Source organism: Salvia hispanica, chromosome 3 (assembly GCF_029641045.1).
Source record: "Salvia hispanica isolate PSC_SH4W2 chromosome 3, Shi_PSC_v1, whole genome shotgun sequence".
Taxonomy (NCBI): Eukaryota; Viridiplantae; Streptophyta; class Magnoliopsida; order Lamiales; family Lamiaceae; genus Salvia; species Salvia hispanica.
In genome coordinates this window covers 2,843,182-2,859,400 of record NC_142694.1, presented here as the reverse complement: position 1 = coordinate 2,859,400, position 16,219 = coordinate 2,843,182, and the positions used below count along the sequence as shown (strand labels likewise).

The 16,219-nt window shown below is 36.3% G+C and overlaps 3 protein-coding genes across 3 annotated transcripts; 2 read left to right on the top strand and 1 right to left on the bottom strand.

Annotated features, from left to right (window-relative positions):
* Nucleotides 1-517: 517 nt before the first annotated feature.
* On the top strand, nt 518-2,819 carry LOC125214799 (uncharacterized). The gene is made up of 4 exons (XM_048115959.2): nt 518-737; nt 1,171-1,278; nt 1,642-1,809; nt 2,475-2,819. The coding sequence occupies exons 1-4, from the start codon at nt 636-638 to the stop codon at nt 2,595-2,597; spliced, it is 501 nt and encodes a 166-aa protein (XP_047971916.2). The 5' UTR covers nt 518-635; the 3' UTR covers nt 2,598-2,819.
* Nucleotides 2,820-3,438: 619 nt separating this feature from the next.
* LOC125214798 (glycosyltransferase BC10-like) lies at nt 3,439-7,490 on the top strand. The gene is made up of 2 exons (XM_048115958.2): nt 3,439-5,784; nt 6,722-7,490. The coding sequence occupies exons 1-2, from the start codon at nt 5,281-5,283 to the stop codon at nt 7,361-7,363; spliced, it is 1,146 nt and encodes a 381-aa protein (XP_047971915.2). The 5' UTR covers nt 3,439-5,280; the 3' UTR covers nt 7,364-7,490.
* Nucleotides 7,491-11,069: 3,579 nt separating this feature from the next.
* Nucleotides 11,070-15,683, bottom strand: LOC125214937 (uncharacterized). Its single transcript, XM_048116175.2, has 7 exons — nt 15,538-15,683; nt 15,042-15,250; nt 14,870-14,958; nt 13,874-14,224; nt 12,559-12,934; nt 11,361-11,438; nt 11,070-11,277 (listed from the first exon to the last, which is right to left on the bottom strand). Exons 4-7 carry the CDS (start codon nt 14,203-14,205, stop codon nt 11,227-11,229), a joined length of 837 nt encoding a protein of 278 aa, XP_047972132.2. The 5' UTR covers nt 14,206-14,224; nt 14,870-14,958; nt 15,042-15,250; nt 15,538-15,683; the 3' UTR covers nt 11,070-11,226.
* Nucleotides 15,684-16,219: the final 536 nt, after the last annotated feature.

Sequence of the window (16,219 nt, the reverse complement as noted above, 5' to 3'; positions counted from 1 at the left end):
TAATATAGGCTCACTTCTATCTCACAAAATAATGGGTGGGAAAGGCCTTCATAGATTTCAGATTTTGTGTTTAGTACAAAGAGTTCGATAAGTAAAATGTTGTGCACGGTGACAAGAAGGTCGCAAAGATTGAGACAAACCAACAACGGCCAATACCTAAAAATAAGTCATATTTTCTTTTTTTTTCCATTTCATATAAATTGTCAATATCTAGACATGCCCAAACCAAATCAAACCGCCGGTTACCATGGGACGGTTCAGGTTCAATGAAATGCAATTACTCTACAAATTTTGAAACTTTTTTATCTCATACTTTACCAATTACGCATTAAAACTGCGTCAGCCCAAATAACTTATTTCTATAGAATTAGAGTAGGAGTAGTATTTTATTCAGTCAAGTTTTCCCCCAAAAATGACTATAATTATCAAACAAAGGTTTTTTCATTTTCCAACCCCAAATTTTCAAGTAAAAACGGGGAAATAAGATAAAGTCGCACGAACGACTTTGCCCGCATAACAAAGCTAAGCAACACCTCGCATAGACAGTAGTAGCTCACTCGGGCAAAGAAGAACGTACAAACCACGCCGTGATTGTAAGAAAAACCGTGGATTCCGGCTGATCGAAGGTAGAAAAAATGGTGAATCACTTGTTGATGATCAGTGCCGATCTCGAGAATCTCGCCGATCTCCAGCCTCAAGGCGGCTGCGACGACCCTAACTTCACATACCTTTTCAAGGTATCGAAATTTCCCCCTATTTTTCATTTCATTTTACTCAATGTCTTTTTTTGTTATTTCGGAGCTGGATTTCGCTTGAATACCTATGTGTATGATAGTGTATTTTGGTATATTGGCTGTGGATTTGGTTAGCCGATATAGTGATCGAATTTTGGTTTTATTTGCTTAAATTTGTGTGTGTTTCAATATTCAACATATCTTGGTTGATTACTGCTCATTTTTTGAAATTATTGCTCATTTTCTAGTGGCAATTACACATTGATTTTGGATATGAAGTTTATTTTAGGAAATGGCTGGTGTTCAGAATTTGTATTGAGTTTGAAAATGTAATCAGGCGAATTGAGTTCAATTAGGGTTACTAGCTTAATTGTTGTGTGTAATTTTGGCTGTTAAGGATTTCTGTTCCCACCCGTTTGATTGCGTTCTTGTTTAGCTGAGATGCGGCAATTGTGGAGAGGTGACTCAGAAAGAGACATGCCTCAGCTTGAACGAGACAACTCCTTCCGCGAAAGGCAAGACTGATGTTCATCTTTCTCAGAAGGTTGGATTTCATCTTCTCATCTTGATTATGTACTTATCAATTTGCTGCCCCTCGTAGAATTTTATATTCGAGCTTATGGCGATGTAATGAGGATGGCCGTGCTTTTATCGTATTCTTGTCTGAATTTGCAACCTAAACAGATATTGATAAATTTCTGAAAGTAATATGGACTGCACAATATTCATTAGACTAAGTTTATCTTGCCATATGAATATGTATTTTTCTTAAAAGACCATCCCGTTTTAGCAGCATAATTAAGTTGTATTAATCGATCACGCTGTTGCTCAGCTACTATCAAGCTATATGCTATAATGCAGTCCCTGCTGATAGATATTTTGCTCTCATTATCCTCTCTACTTACAGTGCAAGTTTTGCTCGAGGGATGGAACTATAAGTATGATTACTGGCCGAGGCCGACCTTTTACTCAGACAGACGCTGAGACTGGGACTTATGCTCCTCTAATGTTGTTTGACTGCCGGGGTTATGAGCCTGTGGAATTTGTATTTGCAGATGGGTGGAAAGCTGAATCCGTAAGTCATATTACTTTCCTTTATCTGGATTGAACTATTGATAGTGTTTTTCCACCCACAAAAATGGTAAATTACTCGAATTTGATGTTTTGGGGACTGGGGGCTTTTCGCTGATATTTGTGGCTAATATGTTTCTTTGTCTTATACTCCTATTTTTTTTATTTTCTTTGTGAACCAGTTGTGTTTGATAATCTATCTGTGAGCTTTGATAGTCTTCTGTATGTACAGAAGTGATATAATTTGGAAAATATGTTACACCCTGCTTACCATTTTACCTTTTTCCCTCGGTGATTTAAGCCTCGTTCTGTAACAACTAAAATATACAGACCTAACAATAATCATTAGCCTCACTAACATAAAAGGCTAAATGAAGGGGAAAAAGGACCGATGAAGGTAAACCTATATCCTACACACATCTCAACTTGACTCGTAGATGCTAGACCTCAACAATATGCTTGTCATCAGGTTGTGATTCAACTTACTAATTGACGTAAAATTAAGAACAATGCTATGAAAAACATATACATGTATCTGTGACAAATTAATTTGGTTTTCCTTGGCTATTTCGCTCTAGTTCCCCCAATATATGGAGCAGTCTTTTGGCACCAATACTGTTATAGTATAGAAATCACTCTATCTCATGTACTTCCTTTGTCTTTTTGTAGCTTGAAGGAACTAAATTTACTGACATTGATCTGTCGGGAGGAGACTACGCTGATTATGACGAGAAGGGAGAATGTCCTGTCATGATCTCAAACGTCCGTGCTAAGTTTGACGTGGTCAAGTAGGCCTCAAATATTAGTTTCTCTTACATAAGGAAAAGAGGGTGCCACAGATAAGTGCTTCTCTTCTCACTTTGATGTAAATCATCTTTTGCAAAACTGCTGTTATCACTTTCTGGTCGGTCTTACCTGAAACATCCAACCATTTCACTCTAGTTCAAATTGATGACGTTTTGTCTATATTTTGTCGCGTCAATGCGAATGAAACCCGATGATCTAGGTTTTTTATTTATATGTGCTACAGATGATCAATTACATAGAGTAGAAAACAAGATGCGTCTTAGTAACTACTAGTACTACAATACTATATAGTACTCCCTTCGTTCCATAGTAATAGGGGCGTTTTTCCATTTCCGTCCGTTCCATAGTAATAGAGTCATTTCCATTTTTAGTAAAAGTCAACACATTTTTCCACACCTACTTTACTCTCTCTTACTTTCCACTTCATTCTCTCTTTACTTAATTCACCTAACATCATTTTTCTTAATCTCCGTGCCGAAAAATTTTGCCTCCATTACTATGGAACAGAGGGAGTATATCCTTGTGAAAAGACTCTGCATATTTAGGTTTGTGTATACGAAGCTATTAATCTAAAAAAATTTACTAGTGGAGTAGTATTTTTTTTATGATTTTGAAGAATTTTAGACAATGTATGATTCTCACTTCATCTCAAAATAAATATATCATTAAGTTGTTCTAAATTAAAATTAGTACTAAACGGTTATTGTATTTGTAGGTATGCATTAAAATTTATTATGAATACACATGTTATTTTTTTTTTTTTTATCAATATTAGATCTATGCTATCATACATATTAAAATCGAGTCATTGTTTTTGGTGTAGCAAGATATGTATAGCACATGGAATATATATAATTTTCATTTGAACAGACTAAAATATAACGACTCGATTAAATTATTGAAGAAAATCGCCTATATATATTCGTATTTCGAATATTTAAAAGTGAAATTCTGGCTTGAATGATATTGCGCCAGCTCATGGAGTTGTAGTGGACCACGAACTTTAGAATCTCCAAATTCTAGTAATATTAAATTATTGGTCGTGACCGAGCTGTATAGACATGTGTGATGGACTCGTGTCTCATAATATATTATTTAAATACAACCTATGCTCTGTAATTCGTAAGCATAATTTAAAATATGATAATTTTATGTATATTCCCAAGCAAGATTCAAGTCGTGTGGTGACGTGGTGGAAAAACATGATAAATTCATGTTAATGAATTCCGTTTCAAATGAGGATTTTATACGCTAACATTATTGTTAAACAACTGGAATACTGGTGGTATACAACAACAATTTCAACCAAAACCTTTGGTTTAAAAATTTAGGTATTATTATTATAAGCACTTCTTTTTTTCTTTCACTTGTAAGACTTTTAACACCCTGCAAAATTAAATTAAATTTTTATTAATGGGCATTAAAATATTGGCATAGTAAACGTTTCCTTTTTCACCCACACTCTTTGGTCATTCTCCAAAATGAAATTAAAGTCACTACATTAATGGGCATTCAAATCTTGTTAGCACTTCATTTTCACTGAATAGGATAACGCAGACTTCTAAAATTGACCCCTTTTAGTCAAGATAATTAAATTCTACAGACCCTATTCTATTCCAAGAAAAATACAATACATACATGGAGTGTCAAAAATCAATAATAATCATATCAATAACAACATCAAATAAATCCAATGCATAATTACTCGTGATTTCCAATGTGAATTTGTCGATTCCAAAATAAATTAAATCTCACATTCTTGATTTGTTCTCTACAATCTTGTGTGAGGATAGCCTGTCCATTTGCACACCAATATTTATTCCCAATCATCAACAATAAAATCACCAAACCAAACAGCCTCTTAACTTCCACCCCAATTTTTGCCTTTTCCCATTTAAAAAAAAATCAATATTTGGCCCTTTTTCTAAGCATGTGATTGAGATTTAGATTTACAGACATTCTTGAATGTTAAAAGAGAGAGTAGAAAATTCAACACATGACGCTCTCAATTGCATCACTTTTCCCTTTGTTCCCATTAGATTTCACCACACCATTCTTGTGAATCTCTCTCTCTCATCATTTTTAAATTTTAATCCATTTTCACTGTATAATTTTGGAGGAGTTGTTTGCTTTCTTAAATCTCTGGAATTCCATTTCCGGTATTTTCGGTTGGGTTTGTTTTCAGTTGCCTTTTTCTTCTTCTTAATTTTTCAAACAGAAATCATCATTTTACACGGCTTGATTTTATGCAAGCAAGAATCAATCGAGCTCTTTGATCTTAGCTGTGAAAACCCTTGTTATTAGCTTTTTCCTTTTTACATTCCTGCAAAAAATAGTTAATTCCATGATCCCTCTCTCTCATCAAAGAATCAATCTGTAGTGGGAGTCTTGACGGTTTCTACTGAAATCAATGCTCAATCCAATCTGCTAGAACTTTCTATTTTTAGCTATTTTGATTCAAAATCTCTAATTTTAGCCCCTTTTTCTCTCCATTCATTAGCTGTGAATACAAAATTAATGATAGGGTTTGGTATTTCTTCTTCCATTCACCAATTCGAGAGATGGGGTTTGGATTTGGATTTTGATTTAGGGAAAAGATTGGATTTTTAGTGCGATTTTAGGAGGGAAAATAATATTTGAGGTTGGATTGCATTAGAAGGTTGTACATATGGAAGAAGGCAAAGATCCCACTGCAGGGGGCAGGGTGGGTCAGCCTAGGGTTTTGCCACAGAGGGTGCTTCAGCTGCTTGTACTCTTTCTGGTTCTGTGCTTAACTTTCTCTATCGTTAGCATCTACATGATTAGATACTTTGGAATCAATAGTAGTGTAGTGACATCCATGAAGCCTATATTAGTGCCCTGCAATCACGAGTCGGCGGTGGGTTTGGATCGATGGATCGAGCCCCCCTCTAATTTGATACACAGGATGAGTGATGAGGAGTTGTTTTGGAGGGCCACATTAGTGCCCCGTGTGAGCAAGTATCCGTTTGAGAGGGTTCCGAAAGTTGCGTTTATGTTCTTGACTAAGGGGCCGTTGCCGTTGGCGCCTCTCTGGGAGAGGTTTTTTAAGGGGCATGAAGGGAAGTATTCGATTTACATTCATTCGTTGCCTAGTTATGAGGCTGATTTCCCATCAGGATCTGTGTTTTACAAGAGACAGATACCGAGCCAGGTGTGTATTGAGCCACGTTTTCCTGATTAGTTTGAAATTGTGCTAAGTTCTCTGCGATATGTTTGTTGCCGTTGATTTGATTTTCCTTGTTGTAATATAGCGAGTTACATGATTATTACCTGAAATTCATGTCAAGAAAGATATTTGTTTGGCCTTGTGATATGCTTTGTTCTTCTTCGTTGCAGCTAGTTTATTTTGATGTCGTCTCTCTGTAAAGTTGGATGGAATTTGATATATGAAAAATATATAGATGCTTCGTTTGCTGTCTAGGAAAGTTGAACCTGCATAATTTGGCCTTTTCTACTTATTAGTCTTTAATGTTTGCTCTGTTTGAAATCATGGTGTGTAAATGGGAGTTTGAGAATGGCGTATTGAGTGGTTTTTCGACTGTTAAAGAAGTTCTTTTAAGTATCCTTGTCGGACTTAAGTTAAGTTTACACACAATTTGTAGTCAGTTGAAGTCATTGTTGCGTTTCACTATCTGATTTGGAGAGTTAAGGGACATGTTCCACTGTAAAGACTCGTACCCGAAACTTAATTTGCGTGTGGTTAACGTGTGTGGCTGTCTGAAGATAGTAAATGAGGTTTATCACAATGATAAATGATGGCCCTCGCTTTCTGTGTTTCGAATTAGTTATCGAGTGAGTGCATTAAGCAGGGACAATAGTAGAAGATCGATTAGCTTGGTTCAGGATAGCCATTCTAACTAGAGTTTATTGCCTTGGTGTCATCTTAGATTGAATTGTTCGATAAAAGTATGTTCGACTGCAACATCAGCAGCTCCAGAGCATAAACAAACGACATAAACGAAGTCGTTTCTTAATGATTAAGAGCTCATTCTCTTGTCTATACCTTTCCTCATTTCCTGTTTGCTTTGTGTGATCTTATAGCCCCTGTTTTGGTGTTGTTTGTTGCTAATATGTATTCATTTTGATAGGTTTCCGAATGGGGAAGGATGAGCATGTGCGACGCGGAGAGGAGGCTCTTGGCGAACGCCCTCCTCGACTTCTCCAACGAGCGCTTCGTCCTCCTTTCCGAGTCCTGCATCCCCCTCTTCAACTTCACCACAATCTACAACTACATGATGGGCTCCAAGTACAGCTTCATGGGCGCGTTCGACGACCCGGGCCCGTACGGGCGTGGCCGCTACAACGAGAACATGCTCCCGGAGGTCAACATATCCGACTGGCGCAAGGGGTCCCAGTGGTTCGAGGTGAACAGGAAGCTCGCAGTCTACGTCGTCCAAGACACAAAATTCTACCCGAAATTCCTCGACTTCTGCCGGCCGGCGTGCTACGTGGACGAGCACTACTTCCCGACCATGCTGACCATAGAGGCGGGCGGGCTCCTGGCCAACCGCAGCCTGACGTGGGTCGACTGGTCTCGAGGCGGGGCCCACCCGGCCACGTTCGGGGCGGCCGACGTGACGGATGAGTTCTTCATGAGGAGGATATATGAGGGGCAGAGGTGCTTGTATAATGGGCAGAATTCATCTGTTTGTTTTCTGTTTGCAAGAAAGTTCTCTCCAAGTGCTTTGCAAGCTTTGTTTCTATTAGCTCCTAAGTTCTTAGGTTTTTAGTGGAAAAATAAATGATTGGAAATGAAGAAATTGTGATATGTGTAGAGAAAGGCAGGTGGAGAATTCTTCTTTTTGTTAGAATAAAAAATTGATAGTGTGATGATATATAGCACAAGTTTTGATCCAAGATTTTTGATTGACTATATATATAGAATTTGAGTGTTTGAGGCAAAATTGTTTGATTTATTGATTGTGTACATGGTACGTTAGTGTGTGGATTTGTCAGTTCTAGCATTTGCAGAAAAATATGTTGATAGTACAAATTATTTTATGTCTCTAATTAATGTCAATAAATGCATTTATGCTAAATAAAAAGATAGTCTCCGAATTGAGTTTTTGTGACTGGTTTAATGTTTTTGTTGTGTTACATAATTACATTCTATATTACTTAAATGCATTAATATTTTTTTGAAGAGGGTATTAAATTGACAAAAAAAAATGAATAAATTAAATATAATAATTTAAAATACTATGTGCTCCATCAGTCAACAAAATTTTAATGCTTTAGACATTTCTTTTTAAAATAACTAGGAAAAAAATAGTATTAATACAAAATATACCATTGTCCTTTAGAGCTACTTGATTTTTCTGAAACCCAACTATTTTGGAGTTGAACTCAACAATTATTGGACATAGGAGTTGGAGACTGAAGAATGTTCTAGAAAATCGGGAATGGAATCGCCGTGATTTCGCCGTGACGGCATTACCAGTACAAATGTCCATTTCGCCGTCCAAACTAACGGAAACTTGCCCCATTTCCAATCGCCGTTATTTTGGTTGCCACATCTATTCATCTTCAATTTATATTTCCTTTTTTGAATGATTGATTATTGACTAGTAGGATTATAATTTAAATTTCAAAATCTATTCGAGTTCATACATTAGGAATTGAAGTTACCTTCAGAATATGTGCATTAGGTAGGTGCCGTATAATGTACTACTACTAACAAAATATCTAGAGTAAATATGCTTTGATAATTAAATTCAATTCGTTTGATTCACTAATTTTGGATTGGGTAATTATTTTGAAATAGAATTCCATTATTTGTGCTAAGAAATTCATGATAAATTAACTAAATCTTTTTTACACAATAATTTAAAAAATGTGTTTAGTGGGTTAGATAAGGATATAGTAATAAAGATAGAGAAAACAATAGCTGAAAATGAAGAAAATATAATAAGTTGGAGAATAAGACTTATTTTTCGCTAAGAGCAAAATGAGATATTTTAACTTGAGAGTATTTTTCAAAAATGTTAGACAATGACTCTCATAGTTAAATATTCAAATTCAAAATTGAATTTTAAATTTATATATCATCATAGGGGTAGTTAAAAAAAATACTCACCCCCCAATCCCAGATTAAGAGTCACTTTTAAAATTTTCCATATTTGGTCATACAATTTTACCCTATTATTCATCAAAAGTACATAAAAATGTCATTATCTACATTAAAATAAATCAAAACAAAAATCAAAAGTCAAAAGGGACCCACCTTCAACCAACTCCACCATCTCACTTCATTTATTACACATTCTACCATCTCACTTCATTTATTACACACTTCAACTCTTTCTTAAAATCCGAGCCATAACAATAAGTGAGTTCAAATATGGGACGGAGGGGGTAGTACGTACCTCATTGTATGATCAAGATATATGAAGATTTAGTTGACGTGAGAAATTACTAATTCATCAAGAAAATTACTACTCCCTCCGTTCCACATAATTTAACACACTTTGAGCCGGCATAAATTTTAAGAAATGTAATGGAAAGTGAGTTGAAATAGTTGGTGGGATGTGGGTCCTACTTTTAAAATTAGTTTTATAATAAAATGTGATAAGAATGAGTTAGTGGAATATGTGGTCCACTACTAAAAATGGTAAAAGTGAAATTAATAAAATCAGATGGGACGGTCCAAAATGGAATACTTGATAAAATTATGTGGGACGGATGGAGTCCGTCCCGCTTAAGATGACACGTTTTCTTTTTTAGTTTGTCCCAACTAAGATGACACATTTCCTTTTTTGATAACTTGCTCTCTCCAATTAATGCACTCTACCACTTTTTCTCACTCCTATTAAAATATACATTTTTCTTTATCTCTCTACTTTAATACTTACACCCACCTTCTCTCTCTCCAATTAAACACTTTAACCAATACATCCTAAAATCCCGTGCCGGCTAAGTAATGTGTCGTCTTAGCCGGGACGGAGTAAGTAGTTTAGATAATTCCAACTCTTCTAATAATCCAACACACTAATTTTCAATTTAAAATATTGGAAATGAGTAAAATAAGTAGTTAGATGAATGATTAGTAGTGGGCATGTTAAGTACGCCGTCGTATCAAATAGCTGTCTCTCCATTTGCCAGTCTGTAAATTCGGGCAGCTGCCCGTCCAACCTAGCCCCCTGCCCGCACCCCCCACACCGACCTTCTCCTCTCTCCCTATAAATCCCTTCACACATCTCCCTCTCTCAAATCTCATCTCCGCCACTCACGTCAAAACATTCCTCTTCTCCTCTCTCTCTCTCTCACACACACAAACGCGCAATGGCGGTGTCGCAGAAGAGAGTTTTGGTGGCGACAATGGCGATTGCCGCAACCGTCTTCGCACTCGTCGGCACCTCAGCCGCGCAGGAAGGTCCCGCACCGGCGCCGGCGTCTTCAGCCGGCGTTGCGCTCCCCTCGCTCGCCGTCGCCGTGGCTTCGTTCGTCGTCGGCGCGGCGCTCCGGATCTGAGTTTTTTTCAATTTTCCTTTCTAGGCTATGGCGGAGTGTGTATGTAATGTATATTGATTTGCGGTGTTTGGGGGTTTGGATCAGTTGATTTGCGGTGTTTGGGGATTTTCAAATTCTTTTTCGTTTTTGTAATATTCATTCGACATTTTTATGTGTGATTTCTTATGAATATCATTTTTTCATTTCCTTTATTACATTACTATTATGATTCATATTAGATTTATGTAGTTTCAAATTAAAGGCTTCAATAAATTTCCCAGCAACTATACCTAAATTTGAAAACATGTTGCAATTTTGGTACATTCAAATTATGCTTCAATAATTTCCGTAGCAAAATAATTTTTAATTAATTTTTAGTGTGAAAGAATTACTCCTACTTTTCATGTGAAAAACGAGTGCTACGAATTAGTTTTCGTGGACTATATTAGTATGTCCAAAAAGATGAAGTTAAAAAGCCCAATATCTAAACCCAATTTTGATTCATACTGCTAATCTAGTTTTTCAATGGTAACGATAAATTCGAGACATAACTATTCTAGGAATAAGATACATAGGCCAATTAATCAAGTTGCTACAAAAATTAAATGTGCCGGTTCTTTTCCATGTTTTAATAGTAGTAATTTTTATTCTCCGTTGTTATTAGCCACACATTTGCTGAGTGCCAAGAAGTATTTCATAAATATACTACTAGAACTACATAATAACATTTCCGAAATCAATGTGTAAATTTAATAAAATTTTAAAAATCAGTATTATTATAGCAATTTTATACTTATTAATTTTTCAACCAAGAGAATACTAATATAGATATAAAAATGAATTAGGCATAAGCTTTAAATTCCAACAAGAACATGTTCTTTTAGATCAATCAATATATTTTCTTTGATCTGTATGTGATTAAATGGAAAAAAAATACTCCGTAGTAATTAAGAAAACATGATGTACAACATGAAGGATGGATGTTCATTGAACAACAAGGATATATATATAATTATAATTATATTGAACCCCAAGAATTTCATCTTGAAGACCACAATTTTGGGAAATATTTTCACAAATCTGAACTCTCTCAAACCTCTCAACAACTTCTCAGAAACTCCTCATCCAAATCTCCCCTTCTACTCTACTCTGAATCCGATTCCACGCTTCCCATCGCCTTCAACCCTCTAGGCCTCTGAATAATCCAAATAACAAATTAATAAACTCTATACATAAAGAGAAATTAATCAACTAGAGAGAGAAAGAGCATTGCATTACCTTCTTGGAAACCTTCTTCTCTCTCACCTCATACCTTTCCAAAGTCAGATCACATAACCATGTACCTGGACTAACCAACTGCAAATGCACAAGAATATAATCAGTCCATAATTTTTATTTTTTATGTTTGTATGAAGAATAATTTCTAAGTGGAGATATAGTTATTTGATGCATTATTGGGATACATGTATAATCATACATGTTCGTGAACTGTGACACAAACAATCCAAAAAAGAATGCGCTGTCGACTATATAAAAGAATGAACAAGAAAACAAAGACCCCACCAAAACCAATTATTGCATCAGCTGTCCACAATATTTAATCATAAAGTTGCAGAAGAAAATATCTAGTATTTGTGGTGGTGGTGCGTGGCTACTATCATCAACAGTAATGACTAATGACTAAATATTTAATCATCTCTATATTGAATTTTTCTTACAGTAGAAGTAACAAATACTACAAGTTGCACTACTCATACAATTTTGTTATGCACTTCCCCAAATTCCAGATAATTGAATAATAGTAAGTGATGATCAAAGTTGAATTTGTGAAAAGCCACCTATGCCCTTCATGTGAATTTTGAAGTAAAAGATGAGAGCAAGAGTCTCCGTTCATTTACGACCATAAGTGGATGGGCAAAAAGGGCCATGTACATTGCACTTGGCCTACCTTGCTGCAACGTTTCAATGATACTTTTTGCAAAAGATATTTTCCACAAGAATGTACTACTGTACTAGTATGATACATTGAACAAAATAATGGATTTGAATTAATATTTGTTCAAGCTATGTATTTACTCACGCTAATATTTAATGCCCTTCATTTATTTTGACCAAACTTATCCACGTGCAAAACCGGTGAAAAGATTTAATGCAGCTGGATCATAAGAGTTGCAGTATTTTTTAATACTTAACTACAGATAGAAAATGGAAAAAAAAATTCAAACTAAGCTAAGGATAAAGTCCACTGTTTTTCCTATGCTTGGTATTTTTTGTCATTGTAAGCCACAAAATATAATCCATGACAAGAAATCAAGATCCATCTTTTAACTTCAGGTTATAACACTAACGGATGGAATAATTCCTTACCTAACACAAGAGACAAATAGTTCTAAAAATATGAATTTTCATGCTTTGATAACACAAAACAAAGATTCAAGTATTCAACAAGAAGGGATCTGATCAATAAAGGACTTACGTTGAGTGTGCGCTGGATAAGCTTGGCTCGTTTCTTGGGTCGCTGAGGAAGCTTTGAGCCTTTAATCGCCATGAAATCCTCTTCCTTCTCCTTGTTCGTCAAGGCAATCACGAACTTGGGAGGCCACACCGCCACGATGGTGGTGTCGGATGAGGCGCCCTTTTTCTCATCGTGGCCTGTCCCGGATGACCCGGAGCCACCACCTCCGCCGCCATGTTGGTAGTGGTTGTCGTTGTGATGGCTAGATTTATTGTTCTTGGTACAACTGTGGAGGTGGGTACTATTATTATTGCCGGTGGTACCACCCCTCTCTGGGGATGTCAATCCCCTTACTACGTTGCTATGTCCTCTCATACCAAGCGAAGTCTCTGAATTCCTAAAGATTGGATAAAGCGAAAACAAATCACATTACAATTCAGAACATATGCAAAACTAAAATACTAGTAGTACAAACTTCAACTACTTCTATGACTATTGATTAAATTGACAACAGGAATTTGTTATATTAGTGGAAAGTAATAAAAACAGTAAAAAAATGTAAAGTTTTAAAAAAGGGTGGGAGGAAAATTACAGAAATAGCCCTGTGGGGTAGTGCTTTTTGGATCAGAGATATTGAGGGGAATTGTTTTAATAGAGGATAGTGTTTCTGATATGGGTCACAGCCTTTTATTTAATACAAAGAGACGTAATTTTTTAGGGCGGTGTGTGCAAATACAGAGAGAGATACCAAAAATGGAGAGAAAATGAATAAACAGAAAAGGTTATGACTTGTGAGGTGGTCTTTGGAAGAATCTGGACCGTTGGATTGAATTGCTACCTTAATCTTTGAGTTGATGATTTACGTGTCATAATCAAAATATTATACGAATGGGGCGTGGATCTGGAAAATAACAGTTCAATGCCAAAGAGGAGTGGAAAATGAGGATAAATAGTGGCCCACTTTCCGAAGCCAAGCAATTAGCAGCTTCCAAGAAATGAAGAGAAAATTTTCATTCAATCTTTTATTAATATAAGCCAAAAATACTTTTCATAGTTGCTTTGAGGAAACCAAATACAAGTATCAACGCACATTTAAAAACTATTTTTGCACACAAATTATTGCATGAAAAAAGGAAAAGAATTGGGTGAAGAATTGGGGTTATTTTAACTTTATATAGACCCACACCAATAATGAATTCAAGAATAATTGGTTCCTCTCCACAAATTCAAGATAAAAGAAAAAAAGGATAAAATCATAATCCACCAAAACCAGTAATAAGTCAACAAAATGGAATCGTATTTTTCGGGAAAATAAAATTTAAGATTAGCAAAATACCTCAAAATTCGATGAGCCGGAGAGGCCGCCCGCTGGCGGAGGTTCAAATAACCGTTGCCGCCGCCGTTGCTCTTACCAGTGAGCAGCTGATTCGAATTCGGATCTTCTCTCTTGCTGAGATCCGACCTGACGACCCGCCGATCGATCCGGGTCGTGGGCCGCTGAACCGGGCCCGAACCGCTGTGGTCCTTGGTCTGGAACTTCATACAGCGTAGCCTTTTTCTGTTGCCCCACTGCAATACGAAGTCGGACGACGTCGTAGCGTCTGACTTGGATTCGGATCTCAGCAATAAGCTGTCTTTATTGGTGGAGTGGGTAATGTTCCTCTCCATCGCCCCCTTTAGGTCACGTCTGCACGCCGTCAAGTAACATGATTCTCGTTATTAACGGAAGTTGAGGCTCTGTTAACTAAATTACTGTGGATTTTTGTGCTTTTAATGGTGTAGAGAAAAGGCAGATACGAATTTAAAATGAAATGAAAATCACTGAGTTTTCAAATTGGCAGAGTTTTTGGCCAATTGCGAGATCTAGTGCAACATCGCGAAATCTTCGTTGCAAGAGTTTTTGGGGAGAAATAGTCATAATGGAGTGAAAAAATCAGGAAATTTTTGTATTTTGGGAGGAAACAAGTAGAGGTAAATGCGTGGTTATACATTTAATTGAATGAAGAGATTTGAATCATTTGATATGACGAAGAAAATTGAGAAATTCAGCTCTTGATTTTTTAGGTCAGCTGGAATGGTGAATGATGCTTTAAATTCTCTTCAGCTCAAGCACTTTCAAGCAGATGAATATTTTCCGAGAAAATGCTGGAGATTCACAAAATTGGAACCGTCGAGAGGAAGAGATTTGGGCAAAAACAGAGCGCTTGAATTAAACAACAAGAAACTCTGGTGATAGATTGGTAAAAGATGAAAGCTGAAACGGTTTGAAAATCACGTTCCTCGGAGAGAGAGAGAGGAGGAGGAGAAACAGAGGAAGAAAATTCACCATTACCTGCAAAATACCTGCTATCCTCAACTACAACCTAAAATCTCTGCCGATAAAATCTGAAAAAAAATCAGTGAAGCCGGAGTCCTCCAAATCTGCGGCAACGAAATAAAATTCGTCATCGTAACACACAATGCAAATTATACACCAATTTTCTGATCTTAACCAAACAAATTACCTTTGTCTCCCAATCTGGATGCTAGCAGACTGAAACTCTAGAGAAACTTTAGAAGGAATGAATTGAAGTCACATACGCCTAAAAAATCAAGCAGAATCCAGTGCTGAAAATAGCGCTTCCAGCAGACAAACAGAAGAATTCCGAGGTTTCTTAAATCGATTGCGATCTTCAAATCCACGATACCGATCTCAAATCTCTCAAAAATTCCCCTGTTTGAACAAAAATCAACAAAGTATTAGTATTAAAAACAACCGAATGAACACAAACAGAACGCGAAACAAATATCCTTCCGAAAATCAAATCGGACTGAATCAAAATTTTCGCCACAATCGAACTCGAATATCTTCTAAAAACATAATCCGATAATGCGCGTGCGGTTCATATACGGTCAACGAAGATCCAGAATTCAATTATACATCGATTAAACTCTCAGAAACTGAGAATTTCTCACTACTAAATTGTTTGATCATTAAACATTCACTGCATTACCACTCACCAGATTACACAGCTCCGTGAGCTCACAATTTCCAATCAATTACTCCAAACCTATGAGTTTCGAGAGAGAAACCAGAGAGAGAGGGAAGGTTTTCTCCTCGTGTGAAGAAACAACACAGAAATACGAATGAACTCTGCCTTCCTTGATAGCCTCCTGTTTTATACCGTCCCGTCCTCAACTTTCAATCATGACCGTTGAATTATCATCATCGGTATCGATCTGTCGCCGTTTGCACTGTTAGATGACGGCGTTACTATTCCCCTGCAAGAGCTGAAAGGAAGACTCGCGACGTTGAATGATCTAACGGAATATTTTAAACGTCGTTTGTTGGAGTAATTTTTTATTGCAATTGTTATCGTGGAGCCTTCTCGCTAACCGCTACCATGGTTAACTTAAACTAATATGATCAGGTTTATTTATCTTTTTGCTTTGATTTTTAAGACAATCTCGAATTTGAATTTGGAGAAGCCAATAATTCGTGTTATAGTTTGAAATTTATCAGCAATTTTTAAATGGACCACCCACATTTAGTAAGTAGATGCTTTTAATAATTTGAATTTTTGAAATTGTGTCTCACTAACTATAGTATGTGTGATATTAATTAATTTATTTATTTCAATGATTATGCATACATTTCAATCTAAATAGAGAAAGAAAAGCTAATCTAAAAGTCAAAAAAAAG

Coding starts and splice junctions, on each gene's coding strand:
- LOC125214799 (XM_048115959.2), top strand. CDS start 636: ATGGTGAATCACTTGTTGATGATCAGTGCCGATCTCGAGAATCTCGCC. Junction 738..1,170: donor ACTTCACATACCTTTTCAAG/GTATCGAAATTT, acceptor GTTCTTGTTTAG/CTGAGATGCGGCAATTGTGG. Junction 1,810..2,474: donor ATGGGTGGAAAGCTGAATCC/GTAAGTCATATT, acceptor GTCTTTTTGTAG/CTTGAAGGAACTAAATTTAC.
- LOC125214798 (XM_048115958.2), top strand. CDS start 5,281: ATGGAAGAAGGCAAAGATCCCACTGCAGGGGGCAGGGTGGGTCAGCCT. Junction 5,785..6,721: donor AGAGACAGATACCGAGCCAG/GTGTGTATTGAG, acceptor TCATTTTGATAG/GTTTCCGAATGGGGAAGGAT.
- LOC125214937 (XM_048116175.2), bottom strand. CDS start 14,205: ATGGAGAGGAACATTACCCACTCCACCAATAAAGACAGCTTATTGCTG. Junction 12,935..13,873: donor CCGGCTCATCGAATTTTGAG/GTATTTTGCTAA, acceptor TCCAATCTTTAG/GAATTCAGAGACTTCGCTTG. Junction 11,278..11,360: donor AGAAGAAGGTTTCCAAGAAG/GTAATGCAATGC, acceptor TGGATTATTCAG/AGGCCTAGAGGGTTGAAGGC.